This window comes from Lissotriton vulgaris, chromosome 2_1 (genome assembly GCF_964263255.1).
Source record: "Lissotriton vulgaris chromosome 2_1, aLisVul1.2, whole genome shotgun sequence".
In the NCBI taxonomy this organism is placed as follows: domain Eukaryota; kingdom Metazoa; phylum Chordata; class Amphibia; order Caudata; family Salamandridae; genus Lissotriton; species Lissotriton vulgaris.
This window is the reverse complement of record NC_141687.1, coordinates 2,125,557,907-2,125,580,060: the sequence shown is the minus strand read 5'-3', so window position 1 is coordinate 2,125,580,060 and position 22,154 is coordinate 2,125,557,907. Positions and strand designations below refer to the sequence as shown.

General features: G+C 40.9%; 1 protein-coding gene across 1 annotated transcript in view; it reads right to left on the bottom strand.

Annotated features, from left to right (window-relative positions):
* THSD4 (thrombospondin type 1 domain containing 4) overlaps window positions 1-22,154 on the bottom strand; it is a 2,294,989-nt gene that overhangs the window by 1,387,863 nt on the left and 884,972 nt on the right. Inside the window, exon 6 of the mRNA XM_086958405.1 lies at window positions 19,619-19,721. Within this exon, the coding sequence (XP_086814531.1) occupies window positions 19,619-19,721 (103 nt within the window). The remainder of the gene's footprint in view (window positions 1-19,618; window positions 19,722-22,154) is intronic.

Below are 22,154 nucleotides of genomic sequence, written 5' to 3'. Positions count from 1 at the left end.
ATGGAAAGGCACATACACTCTGCCCTCACCACCTTTACAGAGGACAACAATCTCCTCCACCCCTCACAGTCAGGCTTCAGAGCAGGATACTCCACGGAGACTGCCCTACTGGGTGTGACGGAAAAAATTCGAAAACTCCTGGACGAGGGTCAAACGGTCACACTCATTCTTTTGGAGTTCAGTGCGGCGTTTGACACCATATCACACAAAACTCTTCTGGCTACCCTAGAGAAAAACGGCATTCGCAGTGACGCCTTACAGTGGATTAAGTCCTTTCTTTCCGAAAGAACCTTCCAGATTAAATCCAGTATTGCCAGTTCAGACACCTTCCCCGCTCCACATGGAGTACCACAAGGTTCCATCCTGAGCCCGCTATTTTTTAACTTGTACCTTAGACCACTGGCCGACCTGGCAGATTGCGCAGGTCTGACTTTAATGACCTACGCTGACGACTCTCAAATTATTTTCTCCCTTTCTGAGACAAACCCATTAGCCCCCTCTCTACTCAAAACCGGACTCCAGAAAATTTTTAACTGGATGACTACCAACCAGTTGAAACTAAATGGGGATAAAACTGAGGTACTCCTACTGGGAAGAAACAAGGAACTCTGGAACCCCTCCCACTGGCCGCCTGAGCTGGGTAATTTTCCCTCGCCAGCTACTCAGGTAAGAAATCTAGGGGTCATTATAGACAATACTCTGTCTATGAAACAGCAGGCAAACAAAGCCGCAGGACTCTACTTCACCATAATAAAATGGTTAAAGAAAATCATTTGGATGCTGCCCCCTGTCACGCAAAAAACCGTAGTCAAAGCACTAGTAACATTGTGGATCGACTACGGAAACATCCTCTATCTTAGCTCTAACTTAGCAGTAATCAAGCGACTCCAAATGATTCAAAACTCTGCCGCAAGACTCTTGTGTAGGATTCCAAAGTCTGAAAGAATATCAAAACACCTGAACGAATTACATTGGCTCAGGATTGAACATCGGATCAGCTTCAAAACCCTGAGCTACATTTTCAAAATTAAAAACAAAACGGCTCCCACCTATCTGCAAGCCTTAGCCTTCCCCTACCTGCCAACAAGAAACCTCTGCTCCCAAACGGCCTCAAACTTCGCCGTCCCCAGATTTAAATTACAAAGAACTGGCGGGAGATCTTTCTCTGTCCTAGGACCAATTCTATGGAACTCACTCCCTCCACATATCCGGAAAGAGGAAAGCTACGCTAATTTCCGGAAATAAGTAAAAACCTGGCTGTTTCAGAAACAACTGTGCTAAAGATCCAACTCAGCATTTTCCTTTGACCAACTTAATGTCAAAGGCGCCGGGAAACCCTTGTTGGGTAGCTGAGCGCCATACAAATGTAAAAAATAAAAAAAAAAAAAAAAAAATATGCAATCTCATTTGGGTCAATGTTGTATGTCAGCGTAAAGTGAGGCATTGCCTGCCCCATGGCTGGAGACTTTACTGTTGGTAATTTTCCTGGCCTGTTTTGTTGTGCCACTACCCTTACTTAGCCTAACCTGCTAACTAATAAACATTTGATATGCTAGCATTACATAAATGGCAAAATAAATGCTAAGGAACTACGCCTCATATTTGAATCTGAGAGACAATCGTGCCTGGCAGCACCGCCAGCTGATCAGCTGCCAAGGGGAGAAGGCAATGGGGGAGATGCTTTCCCTCGGGCTAAAGACATTAAATCGATCCCACTTCAAATTCAAACCAGTCTCACGGCCATTAACTATAAGCTGGACTCCCTGAGCGTAGGCATGGATGGCATGAAAGACCACATGGATAAGCAAAACACGCGTCTAATAGATGCTGAGCAGCATATTTCTCATTTCAAGGATATGCACACACAACAGGCCAAAGATTTTGGGGAGGTAAAAGTTGAGCTGTGCAAAGTTCAACTAAAAAACGATGATTTGGAAGCCAGGTCTAGGCGAAATTACATATGTGTATTAGGTAGTCCTGAAGCAGCGATGGGGTGCACTGAAGACTATGTTGAAAAATTACTTCTCAAGTTATTTGTAGTTGAGAAATTCTCCCAGTTATTCGTAATCGAGAAGGCACACAGATCGTTGACCCCTCAGATGATTCCACGTGCTCCTCTCAGGCTCATCATTTCAAAGTTTCTCAATTATAGGGACAGAGACCAGGTGCTTTGTCAATAAGGGATGCACCTACCTTTCTTTCCTGACTTCACACCATCCATGCAGGATGCACTTAGGAAGTATCTTCCTGTCAAAAAGAAACTACAGCAGCAGGGTAAGCCGAATATCTTTACACATTCAATTGCAGCATTCTCCTTCCTGCATAAGCATCCTTCTTCACAGGGCGCCTCCCCACCTCATAGACATGCAGACTATACATTTTTCCTAGATGAGGTAGAACGACTGGCCATCAGGTGTGTGTAAGATCCTCAGGATATTTTAAGTTAAACAACATCGTCACTTGAATAGCAATTCTTACACTCTCGCAATATCAATTGTCATGGATCCCACTTGAATTGTATGGTTTATACGGTAAGCTCTGCTGTATTGGCTCACTCTCAGTGTTACATACCGTTACCCGCTGATCGCCATTTTTCAATATCTATGTTGTCATGGCTCTTTTGCTGGTTGTCATTACCATATAAGTGCTGTGGCCGCCCCCAGCCTTTGGCCATGTAATATAAAAAGTTAATTGATTCTTGAACTACTTTGTTCGTATTGCACCGATCAGTCTGTTTATACTGCTTTGGGTATTCACTGAGAGTTTGGGTCCTAGTGTGAGAGGGAAGGGTTGAGGGTGGAGAGGATGTTCGTCTTTTCATCAGCTGGCGAACTGCTGTAGCAAGTGGCTGGGAATTCCTATACATGATCGCACAATGTTATTGCTTCCGGTATTAGATGGTCTATATACCTGATCCCAGAGGCCAAGCATTACCATTTAACCCTGGGACTGTCTGAGGTCTGAAAATCCCTCATAAATGTCGCCAGGTTTTCACCTATTTCAATCGCCATAAAGCGGACATCATTTATTTGCAAGAAATACATATAACGCCCATCAATACTTTTCTTCCTATTCCTACTCTCCAAGGGGTATCTATAATTATCCGAAAGCAGGTGCAGTTTTGACATCTTCAGACCGTTGCAGGCCCAGACAGACGGAATCTGATATTACAAGGCCTCATCGGCTAGACACAGGTTACACTAATTAATACATATGGCCCTAACATAGTTTGACCAGATGTTTTTCACACTGCACTAAAACAATGCCTAATAGGTGACCCTAGCACCATCATCTTGGGGGGAAGACCACAATCTAGTACTGGATATTGACTTGGAGAGTTCTGAATGCCACAAACACCCCCTAACAAGGGCGTGTGCTGCATTCTTGGACATTATGGGACAGTTTTATATGTGAGATGTTTGGCAGGTATTGCATGGGGTGGCCTGCAGGTACACTTTAAACTCCTTGGTCGATGATACTTCCTCACAGCTTGACTTCTGGTAGGGCACACTAGGTGTGGCCTGCTGGACAAAAGATGAGAGACACTTACCCAGAACTCTTTCTAACCACTCCCTGGTGGTTTTATTGATCACATTGCCTACTACCTGAGGCACACTTACCTTTATGGAGATTTTAACCTAGGATGCTGCTTCATGTGGTATTTAAGGAAGAAATCTGCTTTGCAATTATGGATTATATATCCTTAAATATGGGCTCAGGAACCATGGTTGCCACTTTTTGGAAGGCCTTGAAGGCTGTTATACAGGGTGAGTGCATTACTAAGAGGCATGCAATCCTAAAATCAATTGGAGGGAGACTTACACAGCTGGAAATAGAGCATTGCAACCGGGAATTCCGCTGTGAAAGCTCCAAAGACCAGAACCTATTAGGCCCAATGCAGGCAATACTGTTGGATTTCCAGGACGAAGTGGATGGAGAGGTGAAATTTCTAAGTAAGTACTCTTAGGCCAGAAAATACGGAGAGTAAGGCAGGTCGGGGCACACACTAGCCATGCCTCTCAAACTCCCGCAGACTGACAATTTTGTCCATACTGTAGACACTCATGATTGGCACCCATTGCATGACCCCGTGGAGATTCTGCATGCCTTTGTTGACTTCTACCAGGTCTATATACCTCTCCCGCACAGGCTACTGCTGGAGAAGTAGAAAATTATTTACAGTGGGTTACCTAGCCATTGTTAGACCAGGCACACCGTGAGATCCTTTGCCAACCCCTGACAGTTCTGGAGATTGATTAGGTTATTACACAACTAAAGAATGGAAAGGCAGATGGGGGTGATGGACTCTTGGTAGAGTTTTATCAAAAATAAGCTGAGGAGCTGGCACCTATATTGCTCTACGTGCATGCTGAGCTGTTTCAACGGGGCACATACTCCTGTCAATGAGGGAATCCATCTTAATCATGCGCCTCAAGCTGGATAAACCTCTGTATAAATGTGACTCATATCACCCTCCATCCCTTATAAATGTTGACAGCCAAACTTTGGCTAAACTTTCGGCAACCTACTACTTTCTTTGATGTACAACTTGACTCACATGGACCAGTCCAGTTTTAAACACCCGCTCAAAGGCTGATAGCTTCCGCTCGCTGTTTGCCCTTAAACAGCAGTTGAATCCAGTGTTCGATTGTCACAACATTTTTAGACATAGCCAAGAATGTTTCATACAATTGAATAGCCTTTTCTGCTCACAGTGCTAACTGGAATTGGGTGGGACTTTTGGCGATTGGGTGCTGTTTTTATATATAGCCCATTAGCTAGATCACACTTGAATGGCACCATGTCAGAGCCTTTCGAGATAAGTAGGGGTATGCGGCAGGGATGCCCTCTGTTTTCTCTTCTTTTGGCCCTTACTTTGGAGGCAATGGCATGCACCTTGTGTGAATTCAAACATAGAATGGGGTAAACATGGGGTTCTGCCACACACTACTTTCCATATATTCCATGTAATGCGATGCAGTAGTTAGAAATCCAGCTGTCAATTTGAATCCCATTATACAGGAAATTATAGATGCAGGGTGCTGGTCTAGACCTAAGATTAATTGGTGTACATCAATTATGGTGCCCTTGATGATAGCCACTACCAGATAAGACAATTCAATGGCAGACTGACCAGGTTAGATAATTGGGTATCTATACCTCTTATGGTCAGTATATGCCCAGAGTTCTGCCACATATGTCGCTACCAAAGCACATTCAATCTTATAAATCGAATGGATTTATTTTATTGGTTTCGACCTCAACGCACCTCTCAAACTTTTGCATTCTTATGGTGATACGGTGTTGCCACGTGAGGCCTAAGTCCATTGGGCTCCCAAATACTGGAAAGTTGTAACCATTTAGATTTACACTGAGTCAACAAAAACTGATTTTTTTGTTAATCTGGGATCACACACCATTGCATGTGTTTTAGATAGGTTTGGTCCAGGTCATGAATCTAACAAATGAATCCATTCATTTTTGAAGGCCATTTGCAGATCATGCTATGATGATAGCATCATTGGCATAGAGGAGCACTGGGACTGGTAGAGTGTCAATCCGGGCCATATTCAGACCTAATGAACTGAAATGAGAATCCCGATCATTAATGTATAGGGTAAATAGGAAAGGAACCAGAAAACAATTATTTCTGAAACCCATACCGGTCTCAAATGAATTCGACCTCTCACCAGAAGCACCATAGCAAACACATGCACTGGCAGTCAAATGTAAATGGTCTAAAAAATAAACTATTGAAGAATCTATGATAAAAAATCGGGAATCATGAAATTGCTGTTCAATACTGTTCACAGATTAAATAAGCATATGACCCGCAACAGATGATTTAGAACCTTCCACCAACAACTAGTCTCCAACATTTATATAAAAACTGTTGTTTCAATTGAAATCTAAAGCTGTAGCTATCAAGCATGAAGATGGAGAACAACTCAGGTTTGCTTATTTAGGTAAACATGTCTTTTACACACTTAATCCATGGGATTCGAAGGTCATTCAGCAAGGAAAGACAATCTAAGATTATGGTGTGATTGAATAATTTCTTGGGTTTCCCCAACATTTAAAGCAAATGGGCGTAATTTAATAAAATCCATTATATGCTCGTCCCCTAGCTCAGAGTGGGAGACCACCCCAGAGCTACTAGATGGAATGGCTAACAATCTTTGTATATTTGCTTTCTACATTTTGGTTTGTTTTATGGTCAGTGTACGCCCAGCCTTTGGATCCTCTTATGGTCAGTATATGCCCAAAGTTCTGCCACATATGTTGCTACCAAAGCACATTCAATCTTATAAATCTCAAGAATTTATTTTATTGGTTTCAACCTCAACAAACCTCTCAAACTGTTGCATTCGTACGGTGATATGGTGTTGCCACGTGAAGCCTGAGTCCATTGGGCTCCCAAATACTGGAAGTTGCAACCATTTAGATTTACACTGAGTCAACAAAAACTGATTTCTTTGTTAATCTGGGATCACACACCATTGTATGTGTTTTAGATAAGTTTGTTCCAGGTCCAGGTCATGAATCTAACAAATAAATCCATTAATTTCTGAAGGCCATTTGCAGACATTGCTATGATGATAGCATCATTGGCATAGAGGAGCACTGGGACTGGGCGGGTGTGGCATATCTAGATCTAATGAACTGAAATAAGAATCACGATCATTAATGTATAGGGTAAATAGGAAAGGAGCCAGAAAACAATCACTTCTGAAACCCATACCGGTCCTGAATGAATTCGACCTCTCACCAGAAGCATCATAGCAAACACATGCACTGGCAGTCAAATGTAACTGGGCCAAAAAATAAACGATTGAAGGATCCACTCACAAACCCAACATCTTGCACCAAAGCTTCCCTTAATTAACCCTATGGAAAGCAGAGGAAGAATCCATGAAAGAAAGATGATTGCCCCTCATTTTGCCACAGTGTACTTAGAAAATAGCAAATAAAGATTTAAACATTGGTCTATGGTTATTATTCCGAGTTTTGTATAGCGCCTGGTTACCAATAGGCATCCCCGCGCTTATCAGAACATAACACAGCTACAAGAATGCAAGGATTAAACAGAGAACAAAAAAGTTTTTAAGAGTTTACGAAACCTGAAGAGACTGGCTTCGGAGCGCAGTTGTAGGGGCAGTGAGTTCCACAAGGAGGCCACATTTATTGAAAACCTTCTGCCCCCAGTTCTTGCCTTTTTCACCCTGCCAACCTGAAGGAGATGTTGGTGGTCAGAGCGGAGGGAACGAGAGGCCTTATAGGGCTGGACCATCTCCTCAAGAATAGGTGGACCCACCCCGTGCAGGACTTTGTGGGCGATGCAGAGTGACTTGAATTTCACCCGGTCCTTCACAGGGAGCCAGTGCAGTGCCCTCAACGCCGGGCGGGCAGATTGCCGCCTAGGGAGACCCGTCAAAAGCCTGGCAGCCGCGTTCTGCACTTGCTGCAGTCTGTTCAGGGTAGATTCGGGTGCGCCCAGGAAAAGCGCATTGCTGAAATCCAGCCGCGAGATGATAAGTCCCTGGATGAGAAGCCTTCGAGTGGCCACTGGGAGCAAGGGCAGAATCTTCTGGGCTGAACGGAGCAGGCCAAAGCACACGCCAGCAGTCTTTTTGGCATGGGTTTTAAATGATAGGTCCTGCTCCAGCCATACCCCCAAGCTCTTGATCTCCTGCTTGGGGAGGGGCATCGGTCCCAAACAGTCTGGCCAGCTGCTGGGGGGCAAAGATGGAGAGGAGTTCCCCAGCAGCATCAGTTCCGTTTTGGAGCCATTTAACTTTAGGGCTGAGCTGCACATCCACGTGTAGATCTTTTCAAGACACGTGTGCAGCCGGTCGGGATGGTACGCCGACTGGGAGAGGCCTACCACCAGCTGGGTATCATCAGCGTAACTGATGATTTTGATACCCAGCGGCCGTACCACATTCTCCAGGGGGCCATGTAAACGTTGAATAGGGTAGGGCTCAATGAAGAGCCCTGTGGCACACCACACTGGAGAGGGGTAGAAGATGATTTTTCCTGGCCTTCCCACACCTCAAATGTACGACCTTCCAGGAAGGAGGCGAACCATTTGAGGGCCAAACCCGTGACCCCGACCCCTGACAGCCGTTGGAGAAGCACCTGATGGTCCACGGTGTCAAAAGCAGCGCTGAGGTCCAGGAGGATCACTACCACTGATCCCCCCGAATCCAGCATGCTCCTCACATTCTCCACGACCGCCAGCAGGGCGGTGTCGGTCCCCTGACCGGGCCGAAAACCCGTTTGGGAGTCGCCCAGGAGGGAATTGGCTTCCAAGAAGTTGGAGAGGCGGCTATTTACCAGCTTCTCAGCCACCTTACTGATACCCGGCAGCAAAGAGATAGGCCGAAAGTTGGAGAGATCGGCGGGATCGAGGTTAGGCTTTTTCAAAAGAGCCTTAACCACTGCCCCTTTCCAACTGGGGGGGACCACCCCATGGGCGAGAGACAGGTTTATCAAGTCCGTAGCAGGGCCAACGATAGTAGATGACACCTGTTTAAGATATTTAATAGGTGCTGGGTCTTTCGGGGAGCCGCTCTTCATAGATCTCAGCACCGACAGGACTTCCTCCTTAGTAACTGGACCGAGGGAAGCCAACTCCGCCAATGGTAACTCAGGTTGGGAGCTGGGATTGTCCTCCAAAGAGGAGATCTCACCTAGCCGGGGAAGGGAAGCCAGTATGTTGTCGATTTTACTTTTAAAATACGAGGCCAGTTCTGTACATTTTTTGCGAGGGTCCTCGTGGAAAACCTGAGGGTCGGGGGCATTGAGTAGCTCCTTAATGACCCTAAATGACTCTTTGGAAGAGTTGGCCGCAGAGCCAATGCGCTCTTCGAAGAATCCTGATTTTGCCACCCGAATAGCGGATTTGTACCTGCTCAGGGCCGCACGATATTCTTTACGATTCGCCTCACTCCAGTCTCTCCTCCAGGACCGCTCTAGCCTCTTACATCCTTTCCTCAGAGTTCTTAATTCTGATGAATACCAAGGTGCCGAGCCCACTCTCTTCCCCCTCGTAAGTTGTTTCTTTTTGGGTAGGAGAGTGTCTAGAGAATCCACGAGCCAGGTGTGGAAGTTCGCGTCAGCGACTATCGGGTTGGCTCCCTGAGAGGGCTGCGTGGCCTCCAAGTGTGCCGCCCAGGTGTCAACTGGGAGCCTCGACCAGGCTCTCTCCAGGGTGTGAACCCGTGGGACCACCGCAGCTCGGCTGTCGAATTGCCATAACGCGGACACCAAATAATGGTCTGTCCAAGGTAGGGCAAGAGCCGGAGATGGAGTAAGATGGTCCAGGTTAGAAAATAAGGGATCAAGCAGGTGGCCCTTCTCATGGGTTGCGCCCGAATTGGCCAAATTGAGTCCAAAAGATCTGAGATCGTCGAGCAGATCGACTCCTGTGGCATTGGCTGGGTCCTCAAGATGGATATTAAAATCGCCGAGAACAACAAAGTTGGCAGTTGAAGAGGCAAGAAGTGCAGTAATTTCCATGAGAGAGTTAGGGAAACTACCCAAAGGTCCGGGAGGGCGATAGATCAACAAGCCCACCAGAGACACTGTAGGTGACAACCGAAGGGAGAACTGTAAGCTCTCACAACCAGCCACCCCTCCATTCTGGATATTACAGGCGAGCGTGTCTCTATAGAGAACTGCAGTTCCTCCTCCCCTCCCTTTAGGTCTATCAAGGTGGAGTATATGAAAGCCTGGGGGGAGTGCTCTGACCATGTCAGGGCCAGAGCTGGGGGAGAGCCAGGTCTCCGTGAGAAATAACACATCGAGCTCGTGGTCTAGGATAAGTGAATTGATTTCAATGGCATGGCTCGGCAAGGACCGGCAGTTTAGTAAAGCCATGGAGAGAACGGATTTCACAGCCACTGAATTGTGGCCGGAGGAACACGCTCTGCACGGTAAAAATGGGATTATCCCCATCTGTGCAAAGCTACAACTAGTAGGGTGGGGCGGACGCAAGGCAATAAGGGCGTCTCTTCCGTATTGTAACCTGGAGGTGACAGGCGTCACTGTGTGAGGCATGGTGTCAGGCCCTGGGCCCGCCTGGGCGCGGACGGGCGCAGACGGGCAGGACTCTGGCACGACTCCGGCGCATCCGCTGGTCGCGTCCGCTGCGCGGAGCCGTAAGTGCCTGTTTTTATAGTCCTTGTCTATGGCCTCCCCAACCCAGCCCAAACAAAGATGGCCGCCAAAATCGGCGCCCAGCCCTCGGCATCAACACTCAGCCGAGGGTGGGACCGGAGCTGCAGGGAGGGGGGAAAAAAGAGATTTTTAAGCCCTGCTGAGCGCTGGGGGGTCTCTACACACTGCTGCAGGCTAGAAAATACAATTAGCAAGCACAGGTGAAAAAACTAGTAAAATCACGAAAATTAGTTTAAAATTGAAAGAAAAGCAGGAGACCTCCCGGCTTCCGCCTCAGGAGGGGAAAGGTGTGTGCAAAGTCTGATATTACTTCCCAAGCTGTTACAGAAGCGCCGCCCGCCACAATGCTAAAAATGCATTTTAGCATTTGCATTTACAAAGCGGCAGGCACCGCGCGATGCCTGCCGCTTTGTAAATGCAAATGTCTTCACCCCCTTACTCTCCTTCACTCTGGGGGCCCGCAAGGGGCCCCCAGAGTGAAGTCCACCTGCCTTTCCGTGCCGGCATTGCCGCGACGGAAAAGCATCTGCAGACGCCCATCCAAATATGTCTGGAGGTGTCTGATATACACCGCCACCATATGAACCCTTTTCCGCCCCGGCCGCAAGGTGACTGGGGCGGAAAAGGGGCTGCTGGTGTTTGCCTCCCCTGCGGTCCCCCCGCCATTGTAATGAGGCGGGGGGAAAAGGGTGGCGGGCGGGCATTTATGTCGGGCGCATCGCCACCGCCACCATGGCGGTGGTGATCCCTTATTGTCCATTCTCATTAGTGGTTTGCAATATACTTTTTACTTCAACATTCTGTACTGTATCATATGTGTGCTTAAGGGAGTTGCTACCTCGTCTTAGTCCAAAACTCACAATCACTTCGCGTCATAATATTATTAAATAACAATCTATAATAAACTTTGAGGTGTTGTGTCTCTTAAGGTGCCTACTATAAGTAACGGGGTCACCAGCATCCCCTCTAGCCCATTGGGGGGCGTCTAGTTCAGGATATTTCCTCTGTGTATGTATTCAGATGTTTGTCAAGCTGGGGAACTGGGTGGGTCAGGGAATGCCATATTAGGGGCATCATCCCCTAGTTCCTCTGTTACCTCGTCCTACCAAACCCACCATGTTTCTGGACTCCCAGTTCCTCAGTACCTCTGCCCATAACTCTGAGATGGAGCATTTGCGTAGTCCCCGTAAATCATCTTTCTGTAGGTCCCTCAGTTCTGCCTTAGACCAGATATCTACGTTTTTCTCCCATGTCGGTATCTGCAGTCCCACGTCATGTGTGCAAAGCCTGCATCTCTTAATCCACATCTATCACAGGATCGGTCTCCTTCCCCCTTCACTACGTTTAATCTATGGGGGTGTTAGATACACCATGTGAATATAGTTAAATTGAATCGTTTTGAAGTTGGAGTTTCTACATGCTTTTTTTTTAACCCACCAGTACTCGTGCCCATTCCTTGTCCATTCGTGGTTTCCTGATAATCGCCTCCCATTTCCCCCTTGTACAGTTAAGTGGTTTTGTAACCGATTCAAGAAGTGCTTGGTATAACCACTTCACCAGATGCCGGGCAGCCGCCAAAGTCAGTAGTACCTGGAGCACTCTATGAGATCAATGAAGGTAGGGAATAACACTAAAACATAGAAAAACATATACAATAAAATAAATTATATAACAATCTTAAATAAAATATATTTTAATAGTTTTTATTTTCAATATGTCCATTTTAAAATAAAGAAATGTAAATGTTTCCTATTTATGACATAGTGTAAATAGTAACTAATTAAAAAAACAGACAGAAAAAAATAAATCACAAATAAAATAATACCTAACTTGCATCCAGGACTGTGGAACTATAAACACAAAGGGCCTGATTTTGATGTCGGTAGGAGTTTTCTCTACCGACACCACTTTGGTTTAGGAACTGCCCGACCATATGTCCGCAGTTCCACACTCCTCATTATGATTCTACATGGTGCGGTTGCAAAATCCTATTTCAAAAAACCACCCACAGCACAGGCACCCATTGAGAAATGTGAACTGGTGCAGGAAATTACAGCGGCGCAAAAGCCGTCTGTTAGGGATTGTGAGGCCTTAACCAATTCAGATACTCCTACAATGCTGTCCTGCTGTTGGAGGCTTCCTGACTGACATTAAAATTAGGCCCAAATTGGATTGTGAAGGGATGGAAAATTTAAATTTATTAAAATTTTATTTAATTACAAAATAAGGTAAATGTTTTTAAACAAATTATGTTAAAATGAAATATGTTAAGTTTTAGTGCAGGTGTGTTGCCCCTTGGTAGCTTAATAGATTTAGTTGGCAATGTGTTTTAATAATGAAAAAGTAATATTTTTTAAATCATATTTTCTTAATATTCCCTCTTACTTTCTATGGCAAGATATGACTCGATGGCGCAGAACTTCACAAACAGCCGGAAAATTACTATAAATAGTTTTATAGTCATACATGAGCTCTACGCACAGGTGTAGATCTCCGTGTGCAGAGATATTCACATATAATTCTACCTTTGTGAATATGGTTTGTTATTTTTACCTGCTATAATCTCATTTGCATTTCTAGTCTGAGATGCAGCCAAGAAAATGTAACTTTTGAAATGATTGAGAATTTTAAAATATTTGTAAATGAGTTTCCAAGACTTGCATCTACCACTGCTTCATCTTTTTAGTATGTTTTAGCGAAGGCATGCTATGGTGTGACTAACAGTAACGCCCCAGTACCTAACCCAATTTGGTGTGTAACTTTAATAGCTTGTGATGAATACTAGCAAATGCTATCAAAATACATAGTAATCTATTAATAGCATGTATGACTGTAATGAAATGGAACAGACAGGCTCAACTCACTAGCTACATTGCATTAGCCTTGCTGTTTTAGAAAATAAATATGATGTGCTCTAGCTGTTTTAAACTATTAACATGACCGAATTGTGAGCAATTGCATATGATACATGACATTTAATTCTGGTGTTTTTACACTGGTCATACACATATGTATAGTTCCCTGATAAGAACAAATACAAGTTAAATCATGTCTTAGAAACTGCCCTTAAGGGCGAGAGAGGTAACATAGAAATATCCTAAATGAGGATGGAATGAATGAGGAAACCTTGTGACTATCATACGTAGAAAACAATGGAATATTATACGATGACATAGGTTAACAAGGCTGAGCCCCATAGGAAGAGCACTTCTATGAACATTTTAGTAAAAGACTCCAAACTACATGATAATAATGCAATGAGACATAAAAAAACTACTAAAGCTCAGCCACACTGCAACACCCTGAATCATAATGGAGTGAAACAGTGACAACTTCAAAGCTAAAATGACAACATTGTATATATGAAAGTATGTTTGTGGTATCTGTATAGCAAAAACATAGCCCAAAATGGTGAGGCTCTGGAATACTTTTTCCATGCAGGGGTGCTGGATTCTGGCAGTGGGATGGCGAATTTACAGTGATGCAATACAGTGTACTTTAAAGCAGTATATATGTTTGTACTGGTATTTAGATAGAGTGTACCTAGCTAAAAAACAATGGAGTGATGTCTGTAACTTGGGGGAATGGGAGACAATTTGCAAGATCATATACATCCTGTGAGGAATTTCATAAAATATAATTCACAATTTACATTTCATTTTCTTAGGCACCGGAAATTTAAGTGATTAGCCCAGTATCACATGCTGTTGTATCAAGAGCAAAAGTCAGGATTTGAACTTGGGTCACAGATTCCAAAATCAGCAGATCTAGCTACTAAACCACATCTACTGAAGAAGTATAGATACAGGTGTGTCTTGAGCGCTTCCCTTAATTGAAGAAGAGTAGGGGTGATCCTGATGGATACTTGGGTTTTCCTGCAGATCTTGGGTGTGTAGACAGAGAAGGCCTATAGTCTAGTTTTCTCTTTTGTGCACTACCTCATCTTCAGTCTGATACTGTCTTGGATGTTCGTATGCCGAGAGGCATAGAAGATGTGAACTAATCAGCTGCAATGTAGTGGGAGACAAAAAGGAAAAAAGTCCCCAAAGCCCAATCATTGTGAGACGCACATCTAAGACAAATTTGAGTATACTTCTCTGAGTATGGCTGCAAACCCTCTTTTTGCATTTAAAAGAGAAATTCTCTAACAAGTGTGGGCAAAAACACGCTAAATTCATGCTTGAGATCTAGATGAAGACCTTCACATGCAGCCCAATCACTGATACACTTAGTGAATTTTTAAATTGTAGTCTCTTAAACTCCCTGTGTTAACATTACAAAATTTCAGATAAGTTCTGTTGTAGAATAAAAAGATTTCAGGTTGGTTCCACTACAGAATAAAGAGAGTGTTTTCTAAGTGCAGGTAGATATTTATATTGATGTGAAGCAGCAATGAAATCAGTATCCATTATTATTGAAAAGCAGGGATATGCAACCTATGGAATACATGTAATGTACCACACAGACATTACTGTGCGCACTGAAACTTCAGAATTTCAAAGAAAGAGCATACCTAGGTTTATGCTGTGATTTGTGTTTTCTTCTCAAAAGTAGATAAGGAGAATCATGAACGGTGTGAAAGAATGTCTGAACCACATGTACAAAAAACACAAAGGGGAAATTGCAGGATGTGGAAAATATTAATGCAATTACAATACCTATGATCCTTGCCATAGACAAGCATCGTAGGAAAATCCAATACTATGAGTATTGTTCAATGGACTGCGGAAAGTTTTGATTTGGCATAGGAGAAATCTCTCCCATGAAACTGCCAGGAACAAATCCATTAATAAGGAACTAACAATCCTACTTGTCCCACTGTTTCTCTACTGCAAATGTTTTCTTTGTAGCTAAATGTTTTAATGTTTACATTCCAGATGTGATTCAAGGGGCAATGTACCCATAAACAAAAATGCAAAAGTGCTTCCAAACTAGCAACATATTTCCACTAAAATAACTACTTTGGTAAAATCACCATAACTAAACACACACTCTTATGTGTACAACATTGTATCGTATATATAATTGTGGAATGAGATGGATATGTACAAAGCACTATGCTCTAGCAGAGCGCTAGAAAAATAAGTACTCAAGGCAAAGAAATGTAAATTTCTTTGGCACACTCGTCCATACACATAAAACCCTACAATGATTTTCCAAGAACATACTAATTTTAAATTCTCACTAACAAAAACAAACCACTTCTAAATGAAATACTGAATAGACTCTTGGCCAGCCTCACAGGACCAAACATCATACACATATACAAAATTATCAGACTTTCAAAATCTGCACCATAGGGCCCCCAGATTGAAAATGCACTATAACGCCAAAGACAACAAAGATACAGCTGAAGTTGCAAATGATAACCTACCAACACATGCAGGAATTAATTGAATATATCAGGACCGGATAACAAAGGAATGTAAAAGTGTTTGAAAGAGTACATCTGTAGTTATCTTTTACATAAACTTATATCGCTTTGTGAATTGGTCCAACAATCCTAAAATAGGAAACAAAATAGTAATAGTAATATACATTTACTACATATTTTTATTTCACTAATAGGCAGTTGGATCATTTATGGTGGATTTTAGATAGCATGCAAAGTACATAACAGTACTTCCATAATACTACTTCCTGTTCTCATAAATGCTTTTGTGAATTTGACCTGTAATTTCATGTCATCAAATGTATCCTATGTGACATCAACACACTCTCTAATAAAATGTCACATCTTGAAATGACAATAGATTATATGGTTAAGTATCTAAATGCATTTATATTTCCTCCTGAAACAACTGCAGTCATGCTCAATGCAAAATTTCAAATTTCAACCCTCAGATATAGGTCAGTTTCAATAGTTACTACCCAAACAATACGTCATAATTTACAACTTACCAGGGTGCACCGTGCAACAGTGGCAATATCATTGAGTCTCAACTACCAATACAGCCCTTTCACACGATCACTGATTTGCACAACACAACGTTAACAGTAGATCTCAGTGTTATAGCAATCTCATAACCATTTCATGACCATCTACATTAAAATGGATCTTCCTACAGTACCCAAAGAAGCACAAATACAATGAACCCTAATCGATTTCAGCTCTGCAATTGCAAAGTTAGACACTCTACGAGCTCTGTGATACAATAGATTTGTAATTCTCATCACTCGTATGATGTGTGGTTTAACCCTGTACTCCAACTCATAAATGACACCAGACAATGTATTAAAAGCAAAGTCACAGTATTACAGTTTTCAAAGCAAAGTCAGATCTGCAGTAGCAGGAAGGGGAATTTAAATTTCCTATAAGTAACACCTTACAGTACCATTATATAAATTCAATATTTTGGAGATTCAAATGCCTAACCATCAGTATTCAAACCTATTAGAATAAATGTAATCTATCACCCTCTTTGAAAAATCAATTCCTTTATTGATCTTCCTGAATTGGTGCAATGCCTGAGTGATGCTTTGATGTGTGGGTGCACAGTCTAAATATCAATTCCGAAATATCTACCTACAGTAATATCGAGTTGGAAATATCGAAGGTGAAGAATATCGAGGTCAAGAATATAGTTGGACAGAATATCGACCCTAAGGTAAGTAATATCTATTTTTTTTATATCGATGTAAGTAATATCGAAGTTAGTAATATTGATATCAAATACATCGATGTTACTAATTTCGATGTTACTAATATCAATATGTGTTTATTGTTATGTATGTTATTATGTATTTTATATGTATGTGTTATATGTATTTTGTTAAGTATTTTATTTGTTTTAAATTATATGTGTACTATTTTTTATATTTTAATATTGTTATTTTTAAGTTAATTTTATGTTTTAGTACTGGAGCAGGTTGTCGGTTTATAGGGGAATAGCCTGGGAAGTAATTTAATTATAGTAAATTAATTATACATTTAGGGTGTGAAGTAATTTAATTGTAATTAAGTAAAGATTTTTTTTTATTGGTATTGATATTTTTTTATTTCAAATTAATTATTAATCGGTAATTAATTATTTTAATTGGTAATTAATTTTTTTAATTGGTAATTAATGTTTGTAATTGGAAATTACATTTTTTATTTGGCAATTAATTTTTTTAATTAGTAATACTTTTTTTAATTGGTAATTCATATTTTTTATTGTTAATTACTTCTTATTAATTGGAAATTATTTTTATTAATTGGTAATTATTGTTTCATAAAAAAAGTTTGATTTAAAAATACATTTATTGTTTACCATTTTTTAATTGTTAATCAATTTTTAATTATTAATATGTTTTTTGTATTGAAAAATATTTTTGTGTTCAATATTTATTATTTGGTAAGTCATATTTATTAATTAATATTTATTGGTAGTTATTGGTAATTTATTGTTAATTGATTATTCAATTGTAATTATGTTTTTATTAGTTATTAATGGGTATTTGCAAATGATGAAGGGTTATTTAAAAATTAAACTATTAATTATTTTATTTACAACATTCATTTATAAGTATGTTATATTTAACTTCTACGCTATCTAACGCTTTCCCTACTGTTGCACTCTCTGGAGTTGGAATAGTAATTTTTACCCCTACGCTATCCAACGCTTTCCCTACTGTTGCACTCTCTGGAGTTGCAATAGTAATTTTTACCCCTACGCTATCCAACGCTTTCCCTACTGTTGCACTCTCTGGAGTTGGAATAGTAATTTTTACCCCTACGCTACCCAACGCTTTCCCTACTGTTGTACTCTCTGGAGTTGGAATAGTAATTTTTACCCCTACGCTATCCAACGTTTTCCCTACTGTTGCACTCCCTGGAGTGGGAATAGTAATTTTTACCCTTACGCTATCCAACGCTTTCCCCTACTGTTGCACTCTCTGGAGTGGGAATAGTCATTTTTACCCGTACGCTATCCAACGCTTTCCCTACTGTTGCACTCTCTGGAGTTGGAATAGTAAATTTTAGCCCTACGCTATCCAACGCTTTCCCTACTGTTGCACTCTCTGGAATTGGAATAGTAATTTTTACCCCTACACTATCCAATGGTTTCTCTACTGTTGCGCTCTCTGGCGTGAGAATGGTAATTTTAAGTTCTATGCTATCCAACGTTTTTATTACTGTATTTGTTTTACTTATGGATTTTGAATAGTATTTTTATTTATTTAGCTATTTAGCTATTTAATAGTTTTTGGTATAATTTCAGATAATGTAGTATATAATTAATTTGAAAAATATTAAAAGTATATTAAAATTTGTTATTTATTAAACATCATTATTTACTTTTTATTTATGTTCTGTTTTATGTTTGTAAATGTATTTGTAATTTATAATATTTGTATTAATTTATGAATTAATAAAATAATTCTTAAAATGTATTGTTAAGTAAGTATATATTATATATTTTCTGTATGTTTAATTAATGTATTATTATATATGTATTATTTATTAATTTTAAACATTATTAGATATTTTAAACTATGTTTATTATATTTATTAGTGTTATTTACTTTATTTTACATTTATATTTTTACCGAAAAAAAAAGATATTTTTAACATCGATATTTTTAACATCTATATTTTTATTTCTATACTTTTGTACTTACCATGTTGTAGATAGGATGTCGATATCCTTGCCTTCGATATTTCAGCAACGATATTTCTGTAGATTGATTGTGTGAATAAGAGTAATTTTGTGGCCAAAACTTCAAGCTATTTATGAGTGCAAAATGCATCCTCGCATTCATTTTTGATGCCAGGGGGCACTTTTTGATATCAACGTAGCTTTTCTTGCATACTTTCATGTAATCTAGTGAAATTTGTAGGTAATTCCACATAATTACGCAAGTCATGTCCACCACTAATTTTTACTATGTAATGCTTTATATTAGCAAGAACAATGTTAAACATGTTCATTTCCCCTCACTGTAATAATGCTCTGATTTGCACCTCCGGCTAGATGTTGCACGACTATGTAAAGTGGTCCACAACCCTCACCCAAGGGTCACAACCGCAGTACAAAGAAAGCAGTAAAATACAAGTTACATACAATAAGTTGAAATCACTCATTATAGGGATGACAGTTGCAAATTCCATATCCTTTCAGAAGAAACATATGCAGTGATCTTTTCATGCACAACACCTCATAATGCCTAGCTGCAGACAATCTCTAAAAAACCAAACAAATCATGTGACATAGCTCTGAAACAAAAGTACTATTTAAAAACCAAGAAAGAATACAGAAGGAAAAAAATGAAACTCAGCCTTTCAAAAGCCCTACAACAAAATATAACTTTACCTAATATCCTCAGTGCTCACATAAAATTAAATTGCAGTTTAGAGATGTACTATATTACCTTCAGGTGGTTCATTATAGTGTGTATGGGTTCATCTTCAATGTTGTGTAAAGTAAATATTAGGTAAATGGTCTTCTCTTACCTTCTAGAAACGGTTCCCACTCATAGAAACGTCCCATAAATGGTTTGTTGTTGTATGATGAACACTGCACTGCTCTGATACCTCTGGTATTCTGCGGACATGGCTGTTAATGGAAAAACAATAGGAGTCACTTTTGAGGTTAACATGGTACTCTCTATTATTCTTTCACAACATCTTGCTGCACAGCTGTTGACACCTGGATAACTTGCTAGACAGTTTTAGGAGAGGAACATCCTAAGAATAGCGTACTGTTAAAGAACACATTTAGCGATAAAACAGTGGAGCTACTATCAGCAACTTTTACATGCAAGATCCCAGTTGTGTTCTTTTTACAGTAATGTTATTACCTATTTCAGGTGTGAATTACTTTAACAAATGAAAGTGGAAAAAGTCCCATCAGCCTCCTGGTTCAGGAGAACATTGATTTTCTGGAGTTTATGATACATTCTTGTATCAACGTAAGTCATATCCATATGAAGTTGTGGAACTTGACACTGTGGCCACTACGCAGCTACGTTGGAAGAAGTCACACATAGAAGAGAAGAATACACAAGACAAAACAATGCACTCATAAAATATGGACATGAGGCATCAGGGTAAAGCTAGGAAAAACATCCTGTATAACACAACATTTTTAGACTCATGGCAGGCCTCATAATGAAATTGTTGTATCTCATATTGAACACATTGATTCTTGCAACTGGTTAGTTATAATTAGGTCTGCTTTTCCATAGGAAGACCGCTTTTTGTTTGCTAATAACTTTAGGGCTGGTTGACAAATCTTGACAAAACGTTTTTAAAAAGCATTTATTCACCTCAGCTCTTTGGAAAAATTTGGGGTGAACAAGCAGGGGCTGAGAAAATAAATCCCCTATCCATTTTTTGTAGACTTTTTTTAAAAGTGATACAGCTAAAACTGCTTAACGGAATTACCCTATAATTTGCAGGAAGTTAGATCTTGATCCAGAAAGCTTGCTTTTTGTGATTTTGTGTAAATCCATTAAGTAGTTTATGAGATATGAAGGCTCAAACATATTTGTAAATCTTGATGGTTGAGTTTAAGGAACTGTTGTGAGAGTCCCTCAAAACTAATTTAAAGACATAGAGCTTTCTAATTGGCCTCTTTGCCTTTGGCCCAAATCACTCCCATGGGAGTAAGGCACCCAAGGGAGCAAACACTTTGGGGCCCATTAGGATGACGGGCGGACTTTGTCCGCCTGTCATCCTAGCGGGGATTGGGACCGCCCGCCATAAGGGCAGGGGTCCCGTGGGGGGCATTAGGATGTGCCCGCCACAGTGGCGGGCACATCCTGCATTTCTAGCATTGTGGCGGGCGGTGCTCTCAGCACCACCCGCCACAATGCTAGAAATGCATTTCAGCATTTGCATAAACAAAGCGGCAGGCACCACGCGGTGCCTGCCGCTTTCTGTATGCAAATGTGGGGGGTTACCACAGGTACCCCCCGTGTGCAGCCCCACCCCTCCTTTACTCTGAGGGCCCACAGGCATTGCCTGGTTTAAAAAAAGAGAGGGTACCCCACTTTCACCAGGGAACAGGGTAGGAAGACAGTTAGTCAAAGGGGAAATCCCTGGAGTCAACTAGTCTACTAATCACTATAGGCCTTTCTTGTTGTAAAAGGAAAGGTCACAGTATGCCATGGGTATTCGGACAAACATAAAAATAGGTTTCCACAAAGAAATAGTCTTGTTTACAATCTAGATTTATTAAAATTACATTTAAATAAACAATAAAAACAAGATAAATTCATACAATTCTTCCGAAACAATTAAAATCCAAGATTAAGTATCTTGGAGGGATAAAAATGATTATTCAACAGTATTACACAAACACAATATTACGGTACACGATAAATGGAAAAACAATCAAAATATGTTCACAATAAACAACAGACTGAACGTAATCACAACAAACCCCTCATGTATAAGTGGCCCACTTGATATCTCTGCCACTGTATTTCACTAGATCCAATGGCCGTGGACAATTTGGTTACTCTAAAGCTTTAGTGGAAAGATTTTATACCCATCTAAAGTTTTACCCGGCCCTAACTGGATTCTTTTAGACCAAACAGTGCGTCGACGCGTTTCGGTGCTTAACACTTGATATTGTGGCACCTTCCTCAGGACTTCTTATTTCTGGGGTTTCGGGGAACGGATGGATACACCGTATCTGTAAATATATTAGGAAAAATGTGTGCAGTCAAATATCGTGCATTGAAACCTTTTGTCTCATTTACTCTAGGGGCTGGATTGCTAAGATTAACACATACCCACTCTGACTTTACACTATTCATTATAGCTGCCATTGTTCTCTTGACAATTTATAATTCCTGACACAAATCCGCTTAATTATAAAATACAATTAATTACACAATGATGTATGCATTGGTTCAATTGCATGTGATTTGTCCTCTACTTTTTCTGTTTGACAATTCCATTCGCCAAGTAGCAAACATGTGATTCACATATGATATATGGGCCCTCCAAGTCTTTTTCATTGTGGAAGACCAACTGGTAT